We start from the raw sequence: 24,471 nt of genomic DNA, 5'->3' as shown, positions 1-24,471 counted from the left end.
AGCATATTAAATGCTCTATATTAGGTACCCAATTAACATTGTATTTGTTGAATGAACAACTTTTAAATGAAGACCCAGTTTATTTGAAAATTATGATTATAATGAATTATTATTCAAGTATTTTCTTTACAGAACTTGCAGTATGTAAGAGTAAGAATCCTTAACCAGGCAAGTGTTAAGTTTGAATAGCTGTCCTATCTGACTTTTCTTTCTATTATTAACTGCCAATGCAAGGGTATTCACAAAACTCCTTATAGTTCTTCTTACTCCCTTTTGCCCCCTACATATATTGACACCCTTAGCTTCCTAAAATAGCATGTCAAGTGACTAATTGTTTTGCTCAAAAGCATGTGTGTTCCCTCATTTTCTAAAGAACAAGTTTAAAACCAGTAAAACTTTTCTGGATGAAAATAATTTTCTCTGTATTTTGTTATCACCTCAATTCCTAGTATTATTTACCATTTTGTACTTCATGCACCCTAAATTTCTTCCTCCATGATTTTTCTATATTTCCTTTCCTCTACAATGTTTTTTTTGAATCTTCATTAATCAAACTTTTAACAATTCTTGAGGGCTCAGATCAAATGCACCTCCTCAGTCATCATTTCTCCTACTTTTCCAATAACTGTCTTCCTGGATATAAACCCTTTAAATATTTAATCTCCATGCCTTTACTTTTTATTCTCTTCTATAATGTATCATTGTAATCCACATTCATTATGCATATTTGTAGTTGTTTTATTCCCTATGCTGACAATTTTTCCTTTTCCCTTCAGTGCATAGCTTAGTTCATGATAGTTACTAAGTGATTTTTACTGAGTAAATGAGGTACTACAGGATGTTGACAGCATAATAGTAGAGTGGTCAGCCATGGAACTGATTTGTCCCCCTTAAGATAAATATATAATTCAATGTATTAGATGTGTTGAATACATTTAATGGCACTTAGATGGTAAATGATGTAAACAATGGAAAACTTGGTACTTGAAGGGAGCCTTTAAGGATAGAAATGATTTCAACAGAAATTCAGAAAAGGAAAATTACAGGTAGAGCAAAGACATTGATAAAGAAGTGGATCCTCGCTTCTTGCATAAAATTCAGAGATAAAAGTGAGAAAATGCAACGGCAATATTTTTCATAAATTTATTATAACCTCCTTATTTAGTAATGAAATTAGAATTACAGTAATTCTAACATATCATGAAAATATACGACTTTAATTACTCTTGTGTGTATATATTTATGCTATAGTCTCTTAAATGTGTTCTATATGTTTGCTTGTTTTCCAGACATTTGATATTTTTAAGTGGGCTATAGCAGAGATTTAATCTTTAGCTTCAGCCATAAGTTGGGTTACAGCAGTCTGCCTTTTTTGGGGGGGTGGGGGGTGAAACTTTTTAGCATTATTCCATATACTTCATTTGGATGTGATGCTAAAAACATAATTGAAAACAATTACTTCTTTCTTATGCTTCTTGACAGTTTGTATGCATTTTAGGGGGTGATTTCAGCACCTTGGCCAGAGCAATATGAACAAGAAATTTGTGTGTAAATTATACAGCTTGGATTCAACAGGGGAATTATTACTTTCCCAAACCAATAAATATATGTTAAATTGTGATTGACAAAGAACGTCCTCAGCCCATTTTTTTTAATAAGCATCCATTTTAAAAAGTTATCAATCATAGTGTCCTAGGACTGAGAAAAACTTTAAAGACCATCTAATCCAAACTTCCTATTTCTCTTTATACATATACAGAGAAAATTATTCTTTTTAAGTTATTTTTTCCTGCTGTATGCTTGTCCATAAATTAAAGTTGTTTTTCATTGTAAACAAACCTAAATATACTAAAATGCTATATTTTGCTGCAAAGAATTATTTAGTCAAAATTATCAGGAGACTAGCATTCTAAATCTAGTTCTTCCATATAAACTGGATTAATACTAAGATTCTGGATATAAATTTTTCATTTATAAACTGAAGGAAGGGGATTTTATGAAGGTTGGTGATATTGTTGCATGTGTATTATTCTTTCATTAAAATGAGGTGGTCAGAATTATTATTATGATTAAGACTGATAACTGGTTGGCATAATGAGTGGCATCTGTTCAGTTGGATGGTACACATGCTATGCTAGTTTTTAAATATTTGCAAATCACATCTGGTTATATTTTTAACAAAGGAATTGAATTACTTACAGAGGCATATCCTTATTTAAACAATTTTATATTTCACCTGAGAGTGTGAATGTCCCTAGTGTTAATAAAATAGGGAAGAGATGTGCCTCCTCAGAGTCGCTACCATAATGCTTTTGAGTTTGCACATGGAAGTAAAGCCTTCTTGTTCTTACTAATATAAGGGTCAAAATATTTAGGAGACAATTTCTGAGTGATAAATGCTACTGTGGTGCTTTGCAGGTAGGGTTGGGATTGAACAGTCCTCTCTGGATAAAAAGCACCAGACACATTTTCTTTCTTTTCTTTTCTCCTTCCCTTCTTCCTCCCTCCTTCCTTCCCTCCCTTCTTCCTTCTCTCCCTCTTTCTTTCTCTAATCTAGCCTTCTTTTCTTCCTTTCTTCCAGATTTTCTATATAGAGAAGATTGAAATGCGACAGGGACTGAAAGTGTTGGAAAAAGATAATCACAGAAAAGTAATATATTAGTTTCTTAGGGAAGCTGTAACAAAAGACTACAAAGTAGGTGGCTTAAAACAACAGAAATTTATTCTCTCACAGTTCTGGAAGCTAGCAGTCCAAAATGAAGGCATCAGCAGGACATGCTGCCTCTGAAACCTGCAGGGGAGAATCCTTCCCTTTTCTTCCTGGCTTCTGGTTTACCAGTAGTCAGCATTCCTTGGTTTGCTGCTGCAGCATTTCAATCTTTGCTTCCTTTCTCTCACGGCTGTCTTCCCTGTGTCTCTCTCTTCTATTCTGATAATGACCAATCATGTTGGATTAAGGACCCACCCTACTTCAGTATTACCTTATCTTAATTTAATTAATTCCACCTTTAATGATCCTGCTTCCAAATAAGGTCACATTCTGTGGTACCAGGGGTTAGGACTTCAACATACCCTTTTAGGGTGACACGATTCAACCCATAGCAGGTAAGAAACATTATGTTGTAAGCCAAGTTATTTTACTTTTCTTTGTGTTTACTTCTCTTTTGTTCTCTCTTGGAATTGTCAATACATTTAAGAATTTCAACTTAAAATAAAATAGTACACAATGCAGCCATAAAAATGATAATAGTTACCTATGTCGATGTTAAAATACATTCACAATGAATTCATACATTCAAAAATATAGTCAATTCTGCAGAACAAATGACCAGTTTCTCCAACAAATCAATGCCATATACTAAGGGTGACTGTTATAAAATAAAAGTGTCTTAACAGACATAAAGAAAAAATGTGTTAACCTGGTTTGGAAACTAATTTGAACAAAATAACAGAATATTTCAATATGGACTGAGTAGTAGATGATATTAGGGATTGTTGATTTCGTTTATCGTGATAAGGGCATGGTGATTTTTTAGAAAAAAAATCTTATAGGTTAAAACTGCATATTTATAGTTTTATGGGTAAAATGGCATATCTTAGTATTTGTTTTAAACTACTCAAACTGTCAGTCATAGTAGTAGTCATTATGGTACTAGTAAACAGATGAACAACATGTGAAAATGTTGATAATTGCTGAAGTACATGAGGGTTCTTTAAGGAATTATCTCAAATTTTAGGTATGCTTAAAAATTTACATAATAAAAAGTAAGGAAAACTAATGGTTTGTTTTTTTCTAAAAAGTACACATTTATGTGTAGACAAAAAAGACAAGTATATTGGTTATAGTGTTAAAAATGTTGTGTTTGCTTGTCTTTGTTTTCTAATATTTCTCCTGTAAGCATGTGTAATTAAAAAATAATACAAATTTTTTGTAAAAGTGAATCTTTAGCTTTCCTTCACAACCCTTACGTCAAGCAAATGCCTTATCTGAGACTAGAGCATTAAAGTGGAGAACATACCTTAGGATCCAATATGTATTGATGGCAGAAACAGTGGTAATAGAGTAAAGAGACTACCCCAAGGGTATAATGATACTACGGGCTACAGTCAAAGCAACTTGGTTAATCACCCCTCCCTACTCAGAGTCTCTGCCCATTACTAACCTGTATACTTTCTGTTTATACCTACTGTTTGTTACAAGAGCTATATACCATTGCTCCTCATCCAGAACACTTTAATTCTCTTATTTTGTTTTATTAATAATTAATAAAAATATTTTATTATTTCTGTTTCTAGCTTTCTCTATTACACATTTTTATTAAATTGTTTCCTTTTATAATTTAATATATATTTCATAACTTATTTTCCTTGTATATGTATAAAGAATAAAATGTGAAATTCATAAATGCATGCTACTATGTACAAAAGCAATTTGTTATTAGAGGAAACTTAGTAAAACTATAATTTGAGGATGATTAATTAATAGCTCTAGGAAAAGTATTTATCAATATTTGGGGTGGAAGCAATGTTTTAAAGAGTATGCATTTTTCACCAAAATAAAAAGAAATGATCTGCATGTGACAATAGGAAAATCTTCAGAGAAAAATCAAATTTCTAGATGGGCAATAACTTTCTAATCTTTTAAGAAAATAGAGAAAGCACAAAGGGAAATGTTAAAATATTCTCAAAAATAAAAATTTGAATACACTTAAAATAACAAAAATCACCTTCTAAGTTTTGGGGAAAAAGACGGGAAAACTTGGGTTTAAAATGAATCTACTTTGTTAACTCCAAAATATAGGAAATTCCCCTCTTTCTTTTGATATTTGATTATCCCATACAGATACTCCTTGAAGAAAATTAGCATATATATTGCATCAATAATCAGAAAAGAATGTATGTTATTTACCATCTTAACTACTCAGAATTCAAAATTTGAACTTTTTATCAGTTAACAGAATCAGGACGATATATACCAGGGAGGGTTCAGGCAATTTTTAGCAAAAAAAGAAAATAGGTGGAATTGCAGTAATTTTAGTAAGTTCAATTTCCAAAGCAGTACCTGAAAAGTTCCATGAGTTTTTCCTGAGTATTTTTTCAATATGTGAAAACCATATCAAATGCAGATTTGCGAATGCTTTAATATTAGATTCTAGACTTTGCATCTCGCCAATCATGAAGCAACAGATACTTCATGTACTGTATCCTATAGATCTTTTTTTTTTTTTCTGGTATCTCAAAACTAGATACTGTTGAAGGATCAAATGGAAGCTTTCTTACTCTTTGTTGTTCCAGCAAAGCAATTCTTTATTGTTTGTATAACTAGAGCATTGAGGAAGATAGAGCCTGAGGCTTTTCGGCTATTTATGTCCAAATCCTTAAAAGTGTAAATATCTTTTCATGAAATGACTACAGTTCTAGAAAATAGAGAAAATATGTATCCACAAGAAAATCTGCTGTTACATTATTTATCGTAAGTAAAAATGGAAACAACCTTCATAGCTGGGTAAATATGTTACAGTATATTCACATAGAAAACATGCTATGTATTAAATGATAATATTGTAAAAGAAAATTTAATAACCATAAAAATATGTTACTGGCTCATGAAAAAGGTGGTTATAAAATTGCTGTTTCATATCTTACTTGTAGCTAGTTAGCTAACCACACACCTATCTGTGTGTTGTGTATTATAAATTTTATTACAAATTTTTCCATGCTTATAATTCAAATACAGACTATGTAAATGTATATATGCAAATATGCTGGCTGGTGTACTTTATGACTAGTTAAATGTTTTTCTTCTTTAGGATTTGTTTATTTGGTAAACTATGACTTGCTCATAAGCACCTGATCACTGCTGAAGAAAGGGAGATATCAACTCAAATTTGTTTTACTATTAATTTTGATTAGCAGCTACAAATGAACCCCAGTTCTTCTCAAAAACAGCCTAATCCGTTTATCTGTTTAAGTTATTTTCTACTCCCCACAACCACTTACACGATGTTTCTTGGGGAATGACTTTCTTTTTCTTTTCCCAGTAATTCATCCTTGCTACAATGAATTACCCTTTCCATTTTGGGGCAAATCTTGGGGCCAAGCAAGGGCTCGCTGCCTGACAGCCACAGAGGACAATTTCAACACCAGGATTTTGAAAAAAGGGAGTTTTATTGCAATGTAAACCGGCAAGGAAACAGGAGGTAAACTTATCTGTGTCCCGAATCTAAGAACTACCGGAGACTAATAGGATGGAAACAACAGTGACAGAGATTCAGGTGGTGTATTCTGATTGGCTGTGTATAGGACCGTCGTCTACATAAGGTTGAAGTATGCCAATGATGGCGACATCTTATCTCTCTTTTGAGGGACCCCTCGCATTTTATTTGCTTCCCCACAATCTTGGTTCCCATGAGAGTAATTTTTGTTCCTAGTATCTCAGGGGTCTTCAAGGGGCAAGGTGCAACGTGTCCACCTGCACATGCTCCCTCCGTGGCTTAGTTTTGACTGCTGCTAAGTTTAATGCCTGTAAGACAAACTCGGAAGGGAATTTTAGTAATGGGAGAGGAAGGAATTCTGATAAGCAGTGGGTTTGGGCAAGAATCTGTTTTGCTTTGTTTTTTAAGTTAGGAATCCTGACTATCTGCCTATGGTTTCAATCTTATAAATTTTAGATCATTTTTGTTCATGAATGTTAGGTCAGATGAGATTTAAATTTTAATCTTACAACTAATTGAACCGATAATCTTATAACTGATTCCTCTCCCCCACTGTAGGCTCAACTGTGATTGAAAGAAAGAACACTCCTGACACACTTCCTATTCCTCTATTTTAATTACAGTACATGTCTACATAATTAGATGAAGTTTAGCCTCTTTTTTTTTTGTATTTGCTGCTTTCCTGGATAGCCTGACTAAATGTTAGTGTCCTCTATGTGGCAGACATCCGAAGGCTAATTTTATATGATGGCCATCTATCCTGGTTTGAATGTAAAAGTCTAATAATATATCATTCCAACATTACTGCCAGTTTAACATTTGTCACTCTAAAAAATGTCACAGTTTAGACAATAAATTGTGTGACTGCCCCCCCACCCCAACCTTGTGGGATACATTGGTGGGGTTTCCTAGGGTCCTGAGGGACTCTTGCTGCACAGCTCTAGCTTGACTACTTCTAACAGCCTGCACCCCTTCTCCCCACCTGAGTTCATACCACAAGATGTCCACACATTGCCTAGGAGATGGGTGGAGTAACCTTAAGATGTCTCAAACCCAGTACACTTTTTTTTTTCTCATTAAACTTTGTTTTAATGGGTCTCAAAATTCTATGACAATTTTTTTGTTGTTGTTTCCATTTAAAAAGTACTGATTTTAAAAACTAATAACTTAAAACTGCCACACGAAAACAAATGGTCCACAAAACATTCCTTCCCTTCTGAAAGTTTTACGATGCATTGTTATCATTAACCAGTCTTTTACTATTAAACTTAAATGGCCAATTGAGACAAACAGTTCTGAGACCATTCTCCCACCACTGATTAAGACTGGGGTGGCAGGTGTTATAGGCAATATTCATTTAGCTTACTGAGCTTTCTGGGCAGACTTGGTGATCTTGCCAACTCCAGCAGCCTTCTTGTCCACTGCCTTGATGACACCCACAGCAACTGTCTGTCTCATATCCTGAACATCAAAATGACCCAAAGGAGGATAATCAGAGAAGCTCTCCACACACATGGGCTTGCCAGGAACCATATCAATAATGGCAGCATCACCAGATTTCAGAAATTTGGGGCCATCTTCCAGCTTCTTACCAGAACGATGATCAATCTTCTCCTTCAGCTCAGCAAACTTGCAAGCAATGTGAGCTGTGTGACAATCCAGCACAGGGTCATAGCCAGCACTGATTTGGCCTGGATAGTTCAGGATAATCACCTGAGCAGTGAAGCCAGCTGCTTCCATTGGTGGATCATTTTTGCTGTCACTAGCCACATTGCCATGATGAACATCTTTTACAGACACATTCTTGACATTGAAGCCCACATTGTCCCCAGGAAGAGCTTCACTCAAAGCTTCATGGGGCATCTCAACAGACCTTACTGCAGTTGTAACATTGTCTGGAGCAAAGGTGACCATAATGTCTGGTTTGGGAACACCAGTCTCCACTAGGCCCACAGGGACAGTAGCAATACCAACAATTTTGTAGACATCCTGAAGAGGCAGACACAGGCTTTGCCAGTTGGATGAGTGGGTGGCAGGATGCAATCCAGAGCTTCAAGCAGTGTGGTTCCACTGGCATTGCCATCTTTACGGGTGGCTTTCCATCCCTTGAACCAAGGCATGTTAGCACTTGGCTCCAGCATGTTGTCACCATTCCAACCAGAAATTGGCACAAATGCTACTGTGTCAGGGTTGTAGCCAATTTTCTTAATGTAGGTATTGACATCCTTAACAATTTCTTCATATCTCTTCTGGCTGTAGGGTGGCTCAGTGGAATCCATTTTGTTAACACCAACAATTAGTTGTTTCACACCCAGTGTGTAAGACAGAAGAGAATGCTCACGGGTCTGTCCATTCTTGGAGATATCAGCTTCAAATTCACCAACACCAGCAGCAACAATCAGGACAGCACAGTCAGACTGAGATGTGCCTGTAATCATGTTTTCAATAAGGTCTCTGTGTCCTGGGGCACCAGTGATGGTCACATAGTACTGGCTGGTCTCAAGTTTCCACAGGGAGATACCAATGGTGATACCATGCTCGCATGCAGCTTTCAGTTTATCCAAGACCCAGGCATACTTGAAGGACCCCTTTCCCATCTCAGCAGCCTCCTTCTCAAATTTTTTGATGGTTCTTTTATTTATTCCACCACATTTGTAGATCAGGTGGCCAGTAATGGTGGATTTGCCTGAATCTACATGTCCAATAATGACAATGTTGATAAGAGTCTTTTCCTTTCCCATTTTGGCTTAAGAATCAGCAATGGTTGTCACAAAACCTGTGTTCTGGCAGCAAACCTGTTGCAAAAAAGGAAACCCAGTACACTTTTGCTGTGATTGTTCAACCACAGGAATCCCTTGTCTTAAAAAATGTTGGACATACAGTTTACTATACTGCCTTCTCATACATATTCCTGCCATCCAGGAATGCTGGATGCTTCTGCAGCTAGCGTCTACCTGAAGAATAAAATTTTACGTTTCCTATCAAGCAATTACCATTGGTCTTCACAAATGATTCTCTTGAATTCCTCAATTTGGCTCTAAGAGGGAAATTTTCTCACTCTTCTTCACCTAATAAGAACAGGGATGGAGTAGTATTTCTTCTCATTAGGTACTCCAAAAAGATGATGTTCACTACCATATACTCTTCCTAGTTCTCATGTTACATATGAAGTGCATTTAAGATCTTAAAAGTTATATTAGAATAACATGCTTTTTAAAAAATGTAGTTTTTGAGTAATGAAAATGTTCAAAAATTGATTGTGGTGATGAATGCACAACTATATGATGGTACTGTGAACAACTGATGGTACACTTTGGATGACTGTATGGTATGTGACTGTATCTCACTAAAATTGAATAAATAAAAGAGTAATGGAAAAAAAAATAACCTAGGATTTTGAATCAAAGCAGGTGGATATGAAGCACAACCAGCTAGTAATTTCCACTATTATCCATCCAATATATTTTTTTCTGTGAAGAACCTCTCTGGCTTTTATCCTTGAGAAATGTGAGAGCATTTAAAGAGAAATCTACAAAAATTGGTCTACATTTCTAATTGTCATACTAATACCAATGGAAGAAGGCACAAAAGGTGATGACTGAATTTATTTATTGTAAAGATAATTATAAAGACATCTTTACACTTTTGGATTCCGTATTTGTTCTTTTCATTATGGTAGAACATTCACAGAGGCTGTCGTGTGTCTCACTGTACAGAAAATTCTGCTAGATTCCAAGAAAAGTTACTTTATTTTATAGAAGCCTACCCTGAAGCCAATTGGATCAGTCATCATTTTGTGAATAGGCCCTGAAATTTGCCCTGCTGAGTTTTCCTTCTTTTTTCCTTCCTATCTCTACTTGTTGCAATTCTAAATTTATATCCAATGACTTTCTCTAATATCACACCTTCTGTTGGGAATTGAATTATGTCCCCCCAAAATGCATGTTCAGGTCCCAACCCCTGGTTCTGTGGGTATGAACCTATTTGCAAATAGGACCTTTGAAGATGCTGTTAGTTAAGGTGAGCCCAAGCTGAATGAGGGTGGGCCTTGATCCAATATGGCTGAAGTCTTTATAAGCAAAGGAAATTGGACATGGAAGATGATGTCATGGGAAACAGTCAGAACCTAGAAGTCAATGGGAACACAAAGAGAAAGAAGATCCTGCCATGTACATTGCCATATACTGGAAAAGCCCCAAAGACTGCCAGCCAGCCAGAAGATACTGACCCCGAAGGAAGGAAGACTTCTAACCTCTGAAGCTGTAAGCCCAATAAATTCCTGTTGCTAATACTGTATGGTATTTACTTCAGCAACTAAGAAACTAAGACACCTTTGATTACTACTTTCCTAGATTCTTCCTCTTATCTCATGCACCAAATTGTAAACTCTTTCAGACCTGGGCCATAGTTCCTAAAGCATAGTTCCTAAAGCATTTATTGAATTAAATTATTAGTGAGCTACATAACTGATTTTAAAATATTTTATTTTTTGATGTATGGAACATTAACCTCTAGAATTTAATTGAAATAGACTTTTACTCTAAGTGTGAAGATTTATGATTGATGATAGAATCTTAACTTACACCTGATTCTTAAAGATTATAAGATTATAAGATTAACTCAGAAACCCATGAGATAGACAGGAAAACATTGTTATCTCCATTTAACAGGGAACTACAGTGAGGCTGAGAGATTAAATTAATTCGTGAGGTCAGGCAGCTGTGAGTGGAGGAAACTACTCTTTTGACTCCAAAGCCTTTTCTTAGTTCATAATATCACTGCACTATAGCAAAGGGGAAGTCTGAATCTTTGCCCTTTTTCTAATCTACTGACATCAATAAATCCTAATAATCACTATAGAAATTAAACTATCATCTAGAAGCTCATGCCCAAGGATTTTAGAATGATGTTATTTATGTTTATCAGAGAACTATTCTGAGCCTCATGCATTTTTTACTTCCATCATTGCTAGAAGGAAGACTCAGAAAAACCTAATGCATACTCTACCCTTTTAACAGAAAGCAGCATATTAATTACAACAATTGTGGAAATTTGGAGCAAGGAGAATAGATGGGATAGGTGGACTACTCTTGGTGCTTAGAGGCGAGGAAGAAAAGGCTAAATTGCTGGCAATATGGTTCTAACTCCCAAAGAAGGCTGAGATTGCTGGGGCATGCTCAGCTTCACTGGCACATGGGGCCATGGGCTGCCTTGTGCAGATGGCACTAGCAGGTCCCACCCAGAACATCTCCACAGTGATTCAGAGATGGAGGAAGGGTGTCTCAAGCTCCTGATGTAGAAAATTCACGGAGACCAAAATGAAAGGAGGCTGTGTTTGTCCTTTGCCTGATTGTAACGAGGGGTTCTGACTTCCTACTACACACTCTATAAAGAACTTTACCTGATATCAGCTTCACAGGAACTGGAGGGAATATCACCTTGAGAAAACTCCTGGTTAAGGGTATGAAATTTCTGGGCCCCCTCACAGAGCCCAGCCATTTGGTATTATGGACTCTTTTGGAATTAGAAATCAGCTTGAAATACTATTTCTATGCCTTTTTATTTCAATTATAAATCTGGCAAAGAAATGAAAAAAAGCAACTCCGTGTCCCTGAAAATGTAACCATAACCCCTGATTTCCAAAGTGAGAGAATAGAAAGCTCCCACTGTGCTAGAAGGGATGTTCTCTTGTAAATATGTTTCTTCAGCTATTTTGTTTTCCCTTAGAGTTTTATTAAAGGGCTGATATAAAGGGAATAATGGCATTATTTGAACAGGTATATGATCTATTTCCTTTACAAATGGAGGAAGAAAGAGATAAACCTTCATGAACCTTTACTTATAAACTACTTTAGGCCTTCAGATTAGCAGCAATAATTGGGAGACAAAGACTTCATATTAGCAGCAATAATTGGGAGACAAAGACTTTTAACTTTTAGCTTTTAAATTAGCTGGATTTTTTTCATTTAAGAAGTGTATTATTATTTTGACTTTGAGTAGCCCACCTTTTCCATACTACTCTCCCAAACTTTTTCTACAGTTTTCACCTTATACACTACACTCTTTTGAAACAAGAGAGGTTGAAGTAGGCTTTTTGTGAGTACTCCCTGTTGGCAAAAATGGAATTAAGAAAGACTTGGGACCCAGAATAACCCTACTATGAATATAAGTGAAAATATGAAAGCCCCTCCATACCTCCAGGTCTCCAGCTCTGAGACTTGTAATTTATGTAACTGTGGACTATAAATACACTCACCAGTCCCAAATATTATCATTGTGTGAAATAGTGGAGACAGCACTTGACTTAAAGTCAGTGTCAAGTTTTACCTCTGATTTCAACTGCTTTTTATAATGTGACTTATGTAAAATGCTTAGAGCCAGTTTTCTCAACTGTATGGGAATCAAGACACTTATCTCATTCTGATAAGACCTTTCCAATAACAAATCCTGTGTACATCCATATACAAGGGTATTTAGAGTGAATGAGGTTTAGGTATTGTTTTCTCCAAAAGAAAAAAAAAATGAAGGATTAAATAAGTTTATCATTTATTTTTTAATTAGCCATAAATTCATTACAAAGTTGATACTTAATATAATTAGAAATGTTTAAATCACAAACAAATCATAGTCATTTAAAATATTAAGTGCTAAATTATATTTTGTATTTGTAGAATATCCAATGTAAGAAATTATAGCTAGATGTCTGATAAAGTCTATATAAAAAATGTAGATTAAAAACAAGACAAATATGTTAAAATATACACATACACCATATATTTGTAGCTTGTGAATTATATTTGACTTAGTGAGAAATAAAGAGAAATTATTCCATCTAATATGTACCTTAGGTGAATCTTTTGGTAAGCCAGAACAAATGTATACTTGTGGATCTCAACTTTACAGGCAAGAAGTAATACTTATTGAAAAATCAGCACTAGATGTATTAACTCTACACTTTCTTCTGCCCCTGTGGTGTTAGGTCAGTTGAATCATTTTGGTACAGTTATTTTCCTACTTCATTGATTCACATAGTTTCTTTTCCTCAATTTTTTCAAAATGGTAGTTTATCATCACCACAATCGTAAATAATCTCACTCTTTGAATATGATCTGCACAGGGAAGCTTTACAATTGTTCCTGTTTTCCAGATAATAGTGAGATGAATGAATGATTTATTTTCAGATGATCAGAGGATATTGGAAATGCTATAGAACTTTAAAGATTGATACTGGATTAGAATTTTTAAGTGGGGTTAGGTAAGGGAGTGTTGTACCCACAAGGTCCTGTAGCATCTGAAAGTCTCATTAATAAATCCTGGATAAGGGAAAGAACCATTAAATGCTAAATGTTGGAGATATTAGTCTGACCATAAAAATTGTACAAGAGAGGTGCAAATAAACTTAGAAGAAGAAAATCTTTCATTATAAAATGCTGTGCACAATATAAAAATATTTATAATAATCACTAAATTATTTTAGTCTGTATTTCCCACTTTATCATAGTAAAATATTAACCATGGTTTACTGGTAGGGCATGGAGAAACCATAAAAGTTAGAACATATACTCAGGTGAGAAAAATTTCCAATTTCTAAAACACCAGCAAAACAATCTTCTATACGTATGTCAAATGTATATCAAATCTCGTAGACATGATTGCAAGAACATGTGGTAATTATCTTCCACACTATCATCCATGATGTAAGCCAGAGGAAGTTATCACAATTTACTACAGGTATGCTATCATTTTTTTAAACCAGGCTAAGACTAAGTTTCATTTAAAAGTCATCAAAAGCTATGACATTTTATGTAGCATTTCTTTATGTACCAAATACACTGTGCTAAACCTCAGATTTTCCTCTTTATACATAACACATAAGACACACAAAGAATGCACAAGATGTATTTGTTGATCAACTTTAGTTTGATCATTTAGACTTTCAAAATATTTACGTTGCTTTCTTGCTTCCTAGTGTGTTAAAGTACAATCAGTTCTTATTCTTAAATTTGTTATTGCAAAATGAGATAAATTTCACCCACCAGGGGTACAGATACTAGAATGTAAAAGGCACTTTTTTTTTTCAGAAAATAGAATATTTTCTACTTCTAAGTCATGAAAATGCTCCAGAGAATAATATTAATATTTTGGATTCTCCTTCATGGATTCTAAAGAAACTGGAGTGCTGACAAAACTTTATAAAGTAGATTATTTAGATTATTTGCTTACATCACCAAATAAAGCAAAAACCAAACTGCAACCACAACAAAAAGCATATCTCTGTGGCAAATAATTCCAAACAGCACACTCATGCTTTCAGGCATCTATTGTGCAAGGTAACTTACTGAAGGATGGAAAGAAAATAATAAGAGAGGGGTTCAACATGGTAGATTTCATCCTTAACTGAAATTTAGCCTAAGAAATATATGCACACATCTTTGATGTATAAATTATTCTGGGAAGAATAGGGAGTTTGGGGAATAGGAAAGGAGAACTAGCATGAGCACTAAGAATACACTTTTTTTAAAAAAAGAGAGAAATCATTGATTTCAATATTTGCACACAGTTTATGCACACCTATTTAAAATTGATGTCTCTATTTATTAGATCAAGTTATTCTTACAATATTAGTTTGAATTAACTGGCAAAATGAGTTGAAGCCAGGCAAAGAATACTATGATCAGAACAATGTTCTCTTATGTTAATCGAAAATGGCTAATGTTTGGTCTTTTAAAAATAATATTTAAAGTTTACTCAACATAATATATGTAGTGCTTCTCAAAACCAAAGAGAATAGCAGAGAAATAAAGAGAATCCCTAGGATGGCAATGTTGGAGTATAGCTGATGGCCCCCAGTCTAGATTCACAGTCTAGAAAATTGCTAATTTTCTAGTCCAACCCCTGCATTCTGCATCTGGGGAAACCAAACTTTCTCACTTGGGAAGTACCTTTCTCAACGTCACAGCAGATGAGCAGCTGGACTCTAAGTTCCATGACGTTGGCCATAGTGTCTAATCTGCTTACATTTATCATCACCCTCTAGCACAATGCCTGACACAGATTAGGTATTCCACAAATATCTTGGGTGGAAAGACAAATGAAAGAATGAATACAAGGAAAAATGAGTGAGTGAGAAAGTGGCAGAGCTAGCCAAGACTAGATTTTCAGGAACAGGAGTTTGCCAGCTTCTGGGTAGTTTAGAGCAATGACTTGTTCTGTCACCACAGTCTTTCAAAAATGTTTTTGTCTGAGTCATGTTGGCTGAGGAGACAATGCCAGGTGCCTATATAGGCTGGTATACCCTGAAACATTTTGAAGTGATTGTAATCCTCTTTTTCAGTGGTACTCTTACCAGTAGAGTTACAGCTGTTTCGAGAGCCTCTTTGCCAACTCCACCATGGGATACTCAACTTTCTCAACTGCCTTGGACATAATTTATTCACATCCATATTTTGCCTACAGTAGTGGTGATGAGCAAAGATACTTGTCTATACACCACCCACAACTATTGTAATACTCAGTAACAGGTACTTAAATGATAATAGAGCTTACTGTAACACAGTAGGTTTCAGAAATGAAGAGGGGCAAGAAAGGAAGAAAAGCTAAAAGGTAAAAGCTGTGAACATTTAAGCTGTTTGATGAGAAAGGAAAAACTGTTAGATTGGTTATAATTGGAACAGTATATATAGGTCTCAAAGGAATATATAGACAATTGGAAAATACCTTTTCAAGTATAGGACAAAGGGAGGAATCAACAGCAGGTGTTGGTGTGCAAACAAGTTAAATTTAGGTGAAAGAAAAGCAGACATGTTTCATTACAGATTCCTGGAAGCCATTCCCTGCAGATTTAAGTGGGTAAATTGAGAGTGACATTTAAAGTAACAGGAGTAGGTCCAGGCAATAGCTTCCGTGTTCTACATAGTCAGGTTCAAGTGCAACAGAGGTCTTTGTAAACAGAGTTCATGGCAGTGCTTTGTGATAGAAGAGTGGTCACTAAGACTGCTTAGGGACCCAGGTAAACTTCCAGCCTCCCTCTTCATCTCGGCGCACAAAGGCTTGTCCCTGGTGGAAGGAATGAGTTTTCACATTACAATGAGGGCTCAGGGATGTAGAAAAGGCCATCTCTGTCTTGTTGGGTGACACATCAGCAGCATAGTAAGGAAGAGTATGTAGCCCCTCTGGGGGATTAGAAAGTTGATAAAAGAAGTGAAAATTTTCCTGTTGACTGGCAGTGCTGTGAATGGGTGTTGTTTTGTCATCTCCATAGGCAATAGGCAGATCCTCCCTGGGGGCATTTTCACAATTTGCTGTGTTATCAGGAAACTGGGGAAATGTGCTGGTAATTCTTGTGGGATGTGAGGAGAAGGCACTGTAGTTAGCTGACACGGTGTCATCAATAGTGTTGAGGTCTTTTAACCCAAGTGTTTGAAGAACCCAGGGGTCCACAGGGGGTCCAGGCTGCTCTTCACAGGCAGCAAATTCCCTGGAGAGGTTTCTCTTGACATTTTTGGGATGGGGAATCTCGGTAGAATAGGATCTCTGCTCTTTTGGTTTCCTCTTCCCACTTCTGAATTTTCCACATGCTTTGGAAAACTCATCTGATGATAATAATTTCTGGAGAAGTAATATTTGAAAATACACACAGTCGGGTAATCAACCAAGATTACTTTCTTTACTGTTTTCTAATTATACCTCCTATGATTATTTACTAGTCACCTTAATTCCTTAGAAAACTGATTAAATTTGTAATTTTTTCTTATTGACCATATATATGTATATGTATATGTATATTATATATATTTCTGTATATATAAAGTACAATTGCCTAGGTTAGCTTGTTTTTAAAGTAAAATACACAATGACAAGTTTCCACCTAGAATTTTAATTCATATTTTTAAATTAGAGTTTCAAAAGTTGAAAGGAATAGATGATGTCTTTGAAATTTCAATTCAAGGAGGTAACTGTTATTATCAAATGACAATAACAGCAACTAACATTAATTGAACATTGCTTACATGCATTATCTCATTTGATGTAGATACCAGTAAAATCCTCATTAACAAGGAAACTGAGAACAGGCATATTAGTGACTTGCTAAGGACCACTCAGCCTAGATTTAAACATAAGCTGTTGATCACTGCATAACATGGCTTCCTCTTATTTTATTAACTTTCATAGCACGCCCATGTGATAAATACGATATTCTTCTAAATCTTGGAAAACATAGGCCAAGAGAGATAAAAGTGCCTAATTAATACCACATACTAACATAATAACTGTCCTTTTTCATGGAATGGGGACTAGACTTAGGAGCCCAGGCTAATAGCTGTGAGATGTGCTCCCTTTTTAACAAAGCTAACTGAATTGTAAAGGAATCAAATCTAGTGTCTTTTCTTCTCTGAACTGCTATACGTGTTAAGAGTAGAAAGATGTATCACTGATTTAGATAAACTAAATAACATCAAAAAATATAGCTTGTCTAGAAGTAAGGTAAAGACTAATGATAGAAGCAATAATGATAATAGAAGAGCAAAACATAAAAATACAAAACCAAAGGAAGGAAAAAGAGCAAAAGGGATTTACAGATATGCTATTTATCCTTGATTCAGAATTAGCTTATTTGAATTTTAAAAGTGGAGGAAAAATCTGAATTACAAGATAATGCAATCAGGAATACCTAATTGTCAGTCAAGAGATCTGGCTTCATAGCATTTTAGAGCTGGAGATCGCAAAAATCTTTTAGCCCATCCATTTACAGATGAAGGTAACTGAGGTCCTAAGTGGTCCCAAGTGACTTAACTAAAGTCCAACAGAAAACTGAAGAACTGGATGTCTGCCAGACCCGATTTCCACCCTAATGTCCCATCCATCTAAGTCTGTCTTTTGATTAACCTCTCTTATCTCAGCAATTCTCTTGATTGGCTTTTGATTCTTAACCAACTGCTCTTGTGATTGACTAAAATCTGCCACCAACCTACTTTAGTGGAATAAAACAAACAAAAAAAAATTCTCTGGAAATTGCTATATTTCCTTGAGAAAACTCCATCTTTCCTATAAATGAATTCCAATACACATTGTTTATTACACTTCTTACATTCAATCAAGGAGTTTTACCCAAATAGTAACCTTTTTCTACTTAATTTCTCTGTATTTAAAAGAGGATGGTTGTATACCTTGGCCTTTTCCTCAAGACATTTAACCAAAGCAGAATTCAGGTATTGTCTCAGATGATTATTCTCTTCATGTAACCTAGCAAGTTCTTCTTCCTTTTGCACCAGAGTATCTTGGAGCTGTAAAAAAAAAAACAAAATAGTTAAGACTACTCCACTATATTGACTTTGTAACCTTATAATAATGCCATTGCTCCTTAACCTGCTTAAGCTTGATTATTTCTATTTGTTTTATGAATACAAACTCAGAGAGCCCTGGTCCTCGGAGACCTAAATTGAATCCACGTACTCCCCTATACCTGATTGTTCAGTTTTCTGCTCTGAACTTTTTTCATTCTTTTCAACAAGTTTGACAAGATTATAGGACTTTAAAAACTGTAACTACAAGGGAATAAGGGAGGTACACAGTAAAATGAGCTGCATGTAACTGTTTAAATATAGAAAAGGGTGTTGAGAAAAGTTTTGCTGGATTCCTTTCTTGCAAATTAAAACAAATAAAGAGGTGGGTTGGCTTCCCTCAGCCTCACATGTATCTGTATTTACGTCTACTTGATTCAATTACCCTCTCAGGAACAAAACAACAACAAACAAAACTGGAAATGTAGCAATCTTCGGAAAAGCTTTTATAATCATCTCCTTCCCAAGTAAATAGCTAATATTATGATTGAAAAATACTATCACATTCATTTTATCATTTGACCTTTCCAACAGCCCTCTGAGGTAGGCAGCACAAAAATTTCAATTTCATAAAAGACAAAAAGGAAGATTCAAGAGGTCATATAGAGAAAATATGTATTGTCAGAACTTGGCTGCAGATCTTCCTACAATAATGGGTTATTTATTTATTTATTTTTTTTTCTGTTGCATAGATCACCTACTTTTGAACACCCTGCGGACATATTCCCACTTTGGTTCTAAACTGAAAGTCAACATATGAATATAAAAAGGGAGAAGAAGAAAGGGAAGACTTGATGTAAAATAGACTGTATGGAACACAGCCAGTCTCATTCCTCCCATTATAAATAAGCATATACCTGCTTATTTCTGTAGAGCTGAGAAGAAAGCTGGTCCTCTTCCCAGGAACATGTGTCCAGAATAGAGAAATTTGAGTCACTCGAGGATTCTGTGTAAAAACACCAAATGGATAACTGGGAAAACACACATGAAGTTCATATGCAATACAGAAACTCATCAAAGGACTTCAGAACACTGAATAGGCTCAATTACCTTCTAAAACATAGCTATTGCCTCTACACAGTCAAATAAAATATTTAAACTTTAAGAAGAGGCAAGCAAGCTATGAAAGAGCGATTTATAGACTATGTACATAGCAAAGAGGTGCATTTTTAGGAGCTAAGTATGTGGTGGGGTCACATTATTCCCCAACATATGTATTCCTACTGGCTAAATTTAGTGACTGTCCCTTCTGCATTATTAATTCACTCAAATATTTATTGAACTACTCTCCACTTGCCACAGCATAGCAATTTCACTGTTTTCTAGTTTATCTCTTATTCTATAAGCTTTAGCAGTTGATAATATAGTGTTTGGCTCTGGAATCAAATCCTATTTCACATTAAGCATTTTCCCTAGATGAATATCTCTGCCTACCACCTGCCACTTAAATCTGATAGAGAATATTTATTCAGAATTCTCTATGGTAGCATTTTCCACTTTAAAATAATCTGGGCATTGGTTCTCTGAAGACCTAAATGAAATGTCTCAAAACCATACCCTTCTGTATCAGATGTTATCATATGTCTGTTCTGTGTGCTTCTTCAATGTTTTGTTTTGTTTTGTTTTGTTTTTCCCTGTATTTGACAGAAGACTATACTTCCCAAAAAAACTGTGCTTGGCCATGCTGGATTGATTTCCTCATACACTTTCCTCATGGAATATAGGTCTGACTCTTGCTCTCCTCAACTTAAACAGATGTTAGTAAAATATTTTTTATTAAAGTAGCATGACGAGGACAGGAGTAACATTTTAGAAACAGTGAGTCCATATCCTTGGATATATTCTTTTTTCTCTAGTGTTTGTGGTGGAAAGCTAAAATCGAACAACTTCCTCCCTAACATATAAGTGTGTTTCAATGTTTTGAGTATTTTCTGTTTGTTTCTTTGTGTCTTTTCTTAAATCTAAAAAAATCATGTGGTAGAACAAAGGGTACAGATTTAATTCTTAGGCAATCTGAGAGGTTTTTTTTGTTTTTTTTCCCCCCAGAAATTTTAGTGTTAATAGAAAAATTCCTTTAATATTTATATGTACTTTGTACTAAGTCTCAGGTTAAAATGAATATGCAATTTTCCATCATTGTTATATCTCCCTCCAAAGCTGAAGTATTTTTTGAGTAAAAAAAGAATCTTTTTCCAATTATAAGATACTGTTCATAGAATTTCCTCTATGAAATAAAAGATTAGTATTTCTCCATACTCCTCTCTCATACCTTAAGGAAGCTTTCCTGAATTTTACAAGAAATGCTTCCACTTGTATCTTGGCTCCAAAAGTATTCTACTAGAGAGTCATTTATAGAACTTTTACCCAGGCCCATGCTCCCTCAGTGAGGTAGAAATCTCTGGTCCTTTGTTCTAAGAACTGTAAGATGCAGGGAACAATATATGTCCAGCAGGCAAGAGGAAAACTCCCATTTTCACTATTGGGCAAATACAAAACAGTAGGTTATGACAGACTGTAAAATGCAGGAATCTTTGGGCTTACTTTAGCTTCCTATATTACCCCTTTCTATAGCATTCCAGCCCATGATGCCTTGCAACCATGGGTGCTGGAAAATGGCCCCAACTGTACCAGGAAAGCAAAACTTACCCTGTGCCTGTGGTGCTTGTTGGGGCTCTCTGTTGTCCAGGAGACCAGCAGCCCAGAAAGAGAACCAAGTCTCCCTGGAAACGTCAACACTAGATTCTGACGCTGTAGTGGAATACGGGCAATTACAGCTCTGGCCTCCTACAAAGTACTGGTCTTGGCAAGGCAGAATGGTGTTCTGTGAAATTCAGTACAAGGGGGTGGAGAAGTGGGGGTCCCAGGAGATGGAGTGATGGGGATTTGGAGAGGGAAAGTGCAGGAGAAAGATGCAGAAATTAGATGCAGTGAATCAAAAAACCTAAAGGTATTAAGTATAGATACCAGATTAATTTTTGAGAGTCAAAACATAATTACTATAATTACTAAAAGGGAATCAGCTCCTTACTTAACCCAGTACTTTCCTTAGGCCCTCTGAGAAGAGACCAGGTTAGTTAATATTGGATGGACCAAATTTGTAAAGATCCAGGAGTATTCACTAAAGGCAATGCCTGGCCCATCTAACAGTACCCGGGATCTAAAGAAAGGAATTCTGCTTAATGAAACAGACATTAAAAACTAATTGATGCTCTCTAAAAAATATCTTCATTATATTTTAAATAACTTTAATGCTAAGAATGTTAAGCCCAGAATGCTAAGCCTTAAATGGATAAGACCTGATTTTAAATAGTCTAACCTCCTAATGTCAATTTTATGTTAATTTCTGAATCAGAAACTTGCCCATTTTCTTCTTCCCTTCCTCTGGCATTATATGCTGCTGGATCCTATGGTGATCTGAGTAGTTTGTTTCACCTACACAAAGTGCACACACACACATATAATACACGTATATACATATCCTAAAGGTAACTAAATAAATTTTGCTCCTCACTCCACCTCAATTCCAATCACAGGGGAATAAAGTCACTCCAAGTAAACTGCAATCAGAGTTGAAATAAGTTAGTCAGCAAAGACAGCAAGCTCTAGTTCTCTCCATCATTAGGTCTCAATGCCCTTCCAAAGTTATCTCGCCACCACTAACTGCCTGGCAAGTGTTCTCCACTGTGTTCTGATCCAGTGAACACTCTTCTAACAACCACCCCCTCCCACACACACACACACACACACTTACACTCCTCAACCTCAACACAGTCTTTCCAAATGTTCAAGCAGGGGCAGGTACGCAGCCTTCCTGGGTTAATTTGTACAACAGCCCATTCCTAATTATTTGTCAATGTTTAATCAGGTAAAAGCCATTCATTTCAGCCGAGTCCAGTTTTGGATAAACTCTTTTTGACCACTACAAGCCTTTTGTTGACTTGAGGACTTTCTTGGGCATAACATAAGCAGAGAGAAAACAAATAAGAAGAAAAAAAAATGTTAAGTGAATTAAGTCACACTTTGTTAATGTTCCCGGCAAGTTCATTTGAAAAAGCCCAGTACTGAAATAAGCTCAGCTTGAGGAGTGCAGACCAAAGAAATTCAGCCAAAAGGTTATCAAGTGGTATTTTCTTTTATTCTAAAAGCTTGTTGGCAAGCTCCTTCCCTGAGGTTATTATTGGAATCAGAGCTGAGCTATTATGCAATTGACACCTGAGAAGAAAACAAACCCCTAGAGGAGTTCCAGGCCAAGTGTTTGCAAATATGTGCATAATCTAGAAGAAGAGGTGGAATGAAGAGTAAATGCAGGTGAAGAGGGAGGGAATTCATGATCAGTACGGAGGAGTGTAGAAATAACACAGAAGGCAAAAGGAGAGAGAGAGAGAAAGAGAAGAGCGGGGGTGGAGGGAGGGAGGGAGATGATTAGGAAAAGAGGGAGAAGATAAGGGGAAAGGGAGGTCTGGGAGGCGCAGAGAGGACCTGTCTTAATGGGCAGGTAGCAGAAATATCTTGCTCCCAGGGTGGAAGAAATTCTAAATACGAAGTTTACTAGCTTGTAAAGCCCCAGGTTTCGCCGGCGGAGTAGCTAACGCCAGCGCCTCACTTACCATCTTGCAGTGGAAGAAGGCGTTGCAGAAACTGAGCCCACTCTTAATTTTTCCGTAAAGCCCCTTGGAGCTTTAAATGGGACTGAGGGGAGGAGCTAGGAGAGGCGAGTTCTAATCTGCGGGACTTTGCGGTGACGCCCCAGGGCTCTCGGCCAGCACCGCCCTCGGATTTGGTGCAAGGCTGTCAAACTGATGACGTGGATCGGGAGTCAACCAGCTGAACCCAAAGCCACTCGCCCGCACGGCGCCCACCGCGCCGCGACTCGGAACCTTCGGGTCGGGACCCCAGGCCATGGGTCAGCGGCAGGGCTCGCGGGGTCCGCCTCCAGGTGCCCAGCGCCGCTTCAAAATCGGCGCCAGAGCCGGCTCGCCGCAGACGAGGCGACCGCGTCAGGGGCTGGCGGTGCCGGCGCAGTCCTGCCCGATAGGGCGGCCGGGCGGGGCGGTCAGGAAGGACCGGCCGACCCTCGTGCCAAGGCCGCGGGTCAGGAAAAGCCCAGAGCATCTCAGGGATGAGAGCAGCACTTGAGGAAGTCCAAGGATCACTGAGGCCCCAGAGTTAAGATTGCTCCAGTGTATTTTCCAGCCACTCGATAACGAATTTAGTACCAATTTGCTGTATGACTTTGCAAGTTGATTGGTTGTTTTTTTGTTTGTTTTCATCTTGCTTTTTTTTTTTTTTCTTTTTTTTTGGTGGGTCTCATTTTCTCCAACTATAGAGGGTGTTAAATGTGGAGGTGACCTATATCCATTCTAGAATGTAAACTTCACTAGAACAGTGGTTTCTGCCCTTTTTAAAGTTCCCTGCTGTTCCCAAAGTGCTGGGAACAATTTCCAACAGATAATAGGTGCTTAATAAATATTTGTTGAAGTATGAATTAATGGAATCTATGCTCAAGCTACAAATTTAATAATCTAAAGTATCTTTCTTTGTGTTGGTCCTGTCTTCATGACTACTATTTTATAGGATAAATTATTATAATTAAGAAAAATTGTGTGTGTTAAAACTGCTCAATTAAAGTATTTGATTGCCATTGTTTCTCTTACATTTTATTCTCACAATTCCTGTTGTGTTATTTCCAGAGGAGAAAGACCAGCAGCACCATGTTTAAAGCTATTCATCTCCTAGCAAATAGCCAGCTATTACCAGCTTACCAACTACATAAAATAAAAGAGGTGACAATAACCCTAGGAAGTGGTATTCTCCTTCTGCCTATTTTGCAGGGTGTCAAATGAAGCACCAGGGAGGTTAAGAAATTTGGCCAATGTTAAGGCATGACAACTTTAATTCAACATAACTGATGTTAA

The 24,471-nt window shown here is 36.4% G+C and overlaps 1 protein-coding gene across 1 annotated transcript; it reads right to left on the bottom strand.

The window, feature by feature from the left end:
• Positions 1 to 15,151: 15,151 nt before the first annotated feature.
• Positions 15,152 to 23,284, bottom strand: GMNC (geminin coiled-coil domain containing). The gene is made up of 5 exons (XM_037844029.1): positions 23,164 to 23,284; positions 21,203 to 21,377; positions 19,414 to 19,502; positions 18,383 to 18,499; positions 15,152 to 16,823 (listed from the first exon to the last, which is right to left on the bottom strand). Exons 1-5 carry the CDS (start codon positions 23,164 to 23,166, stop codon positions 16,203 to 16,205), a joined length of 1,005 nt encoding a protein of 334 aa, XP_037699957.1. The 5' UTR covers positions 23,167 to 23,284; the 3' UTR covers positions 15,152 to 16,202.
• Positions 23,285 to 24,471: the final 1,187 nt, after the last annotated feature.

The sequence above is a fragment of the Choloepus didactylus genome, chromosome 1 (genome assembly GCF_015220235.1).
Source record: "Choloepus didactylus isolate mChoDid1 chromosome 1, mChoDid1.pri, whole genome shotgun sequence".
NCBI lineage: Eukaryota > Metazoa > Chordata > Mammalia > Pilosa > Megalonychidae > Choloepus > Choloepus didactylus.
Note: the sequence above shows the minus strand (reverse complement) of the source record. Positions and strands in the feature narration are given on the sequence as shown.

Coding starts and splice junctions, on each gene's coding strand:
- GMNC (XM_037844029.1), bottom strand. Junction 19,503..21,202: donor ACAAGCACCACAGGCACAGG/GTAAGTTTTGCT, acceptor GTTTTTACACAG/AATCCTCGAGTGACTCAAAT. Junction 18,500..19,413: donor AGCTCTACAGAAATAAGCAG/GTATATGCTTAT, acceptor TTTTTTTTACAG/CTCCAAGATACTCTGGTGCA.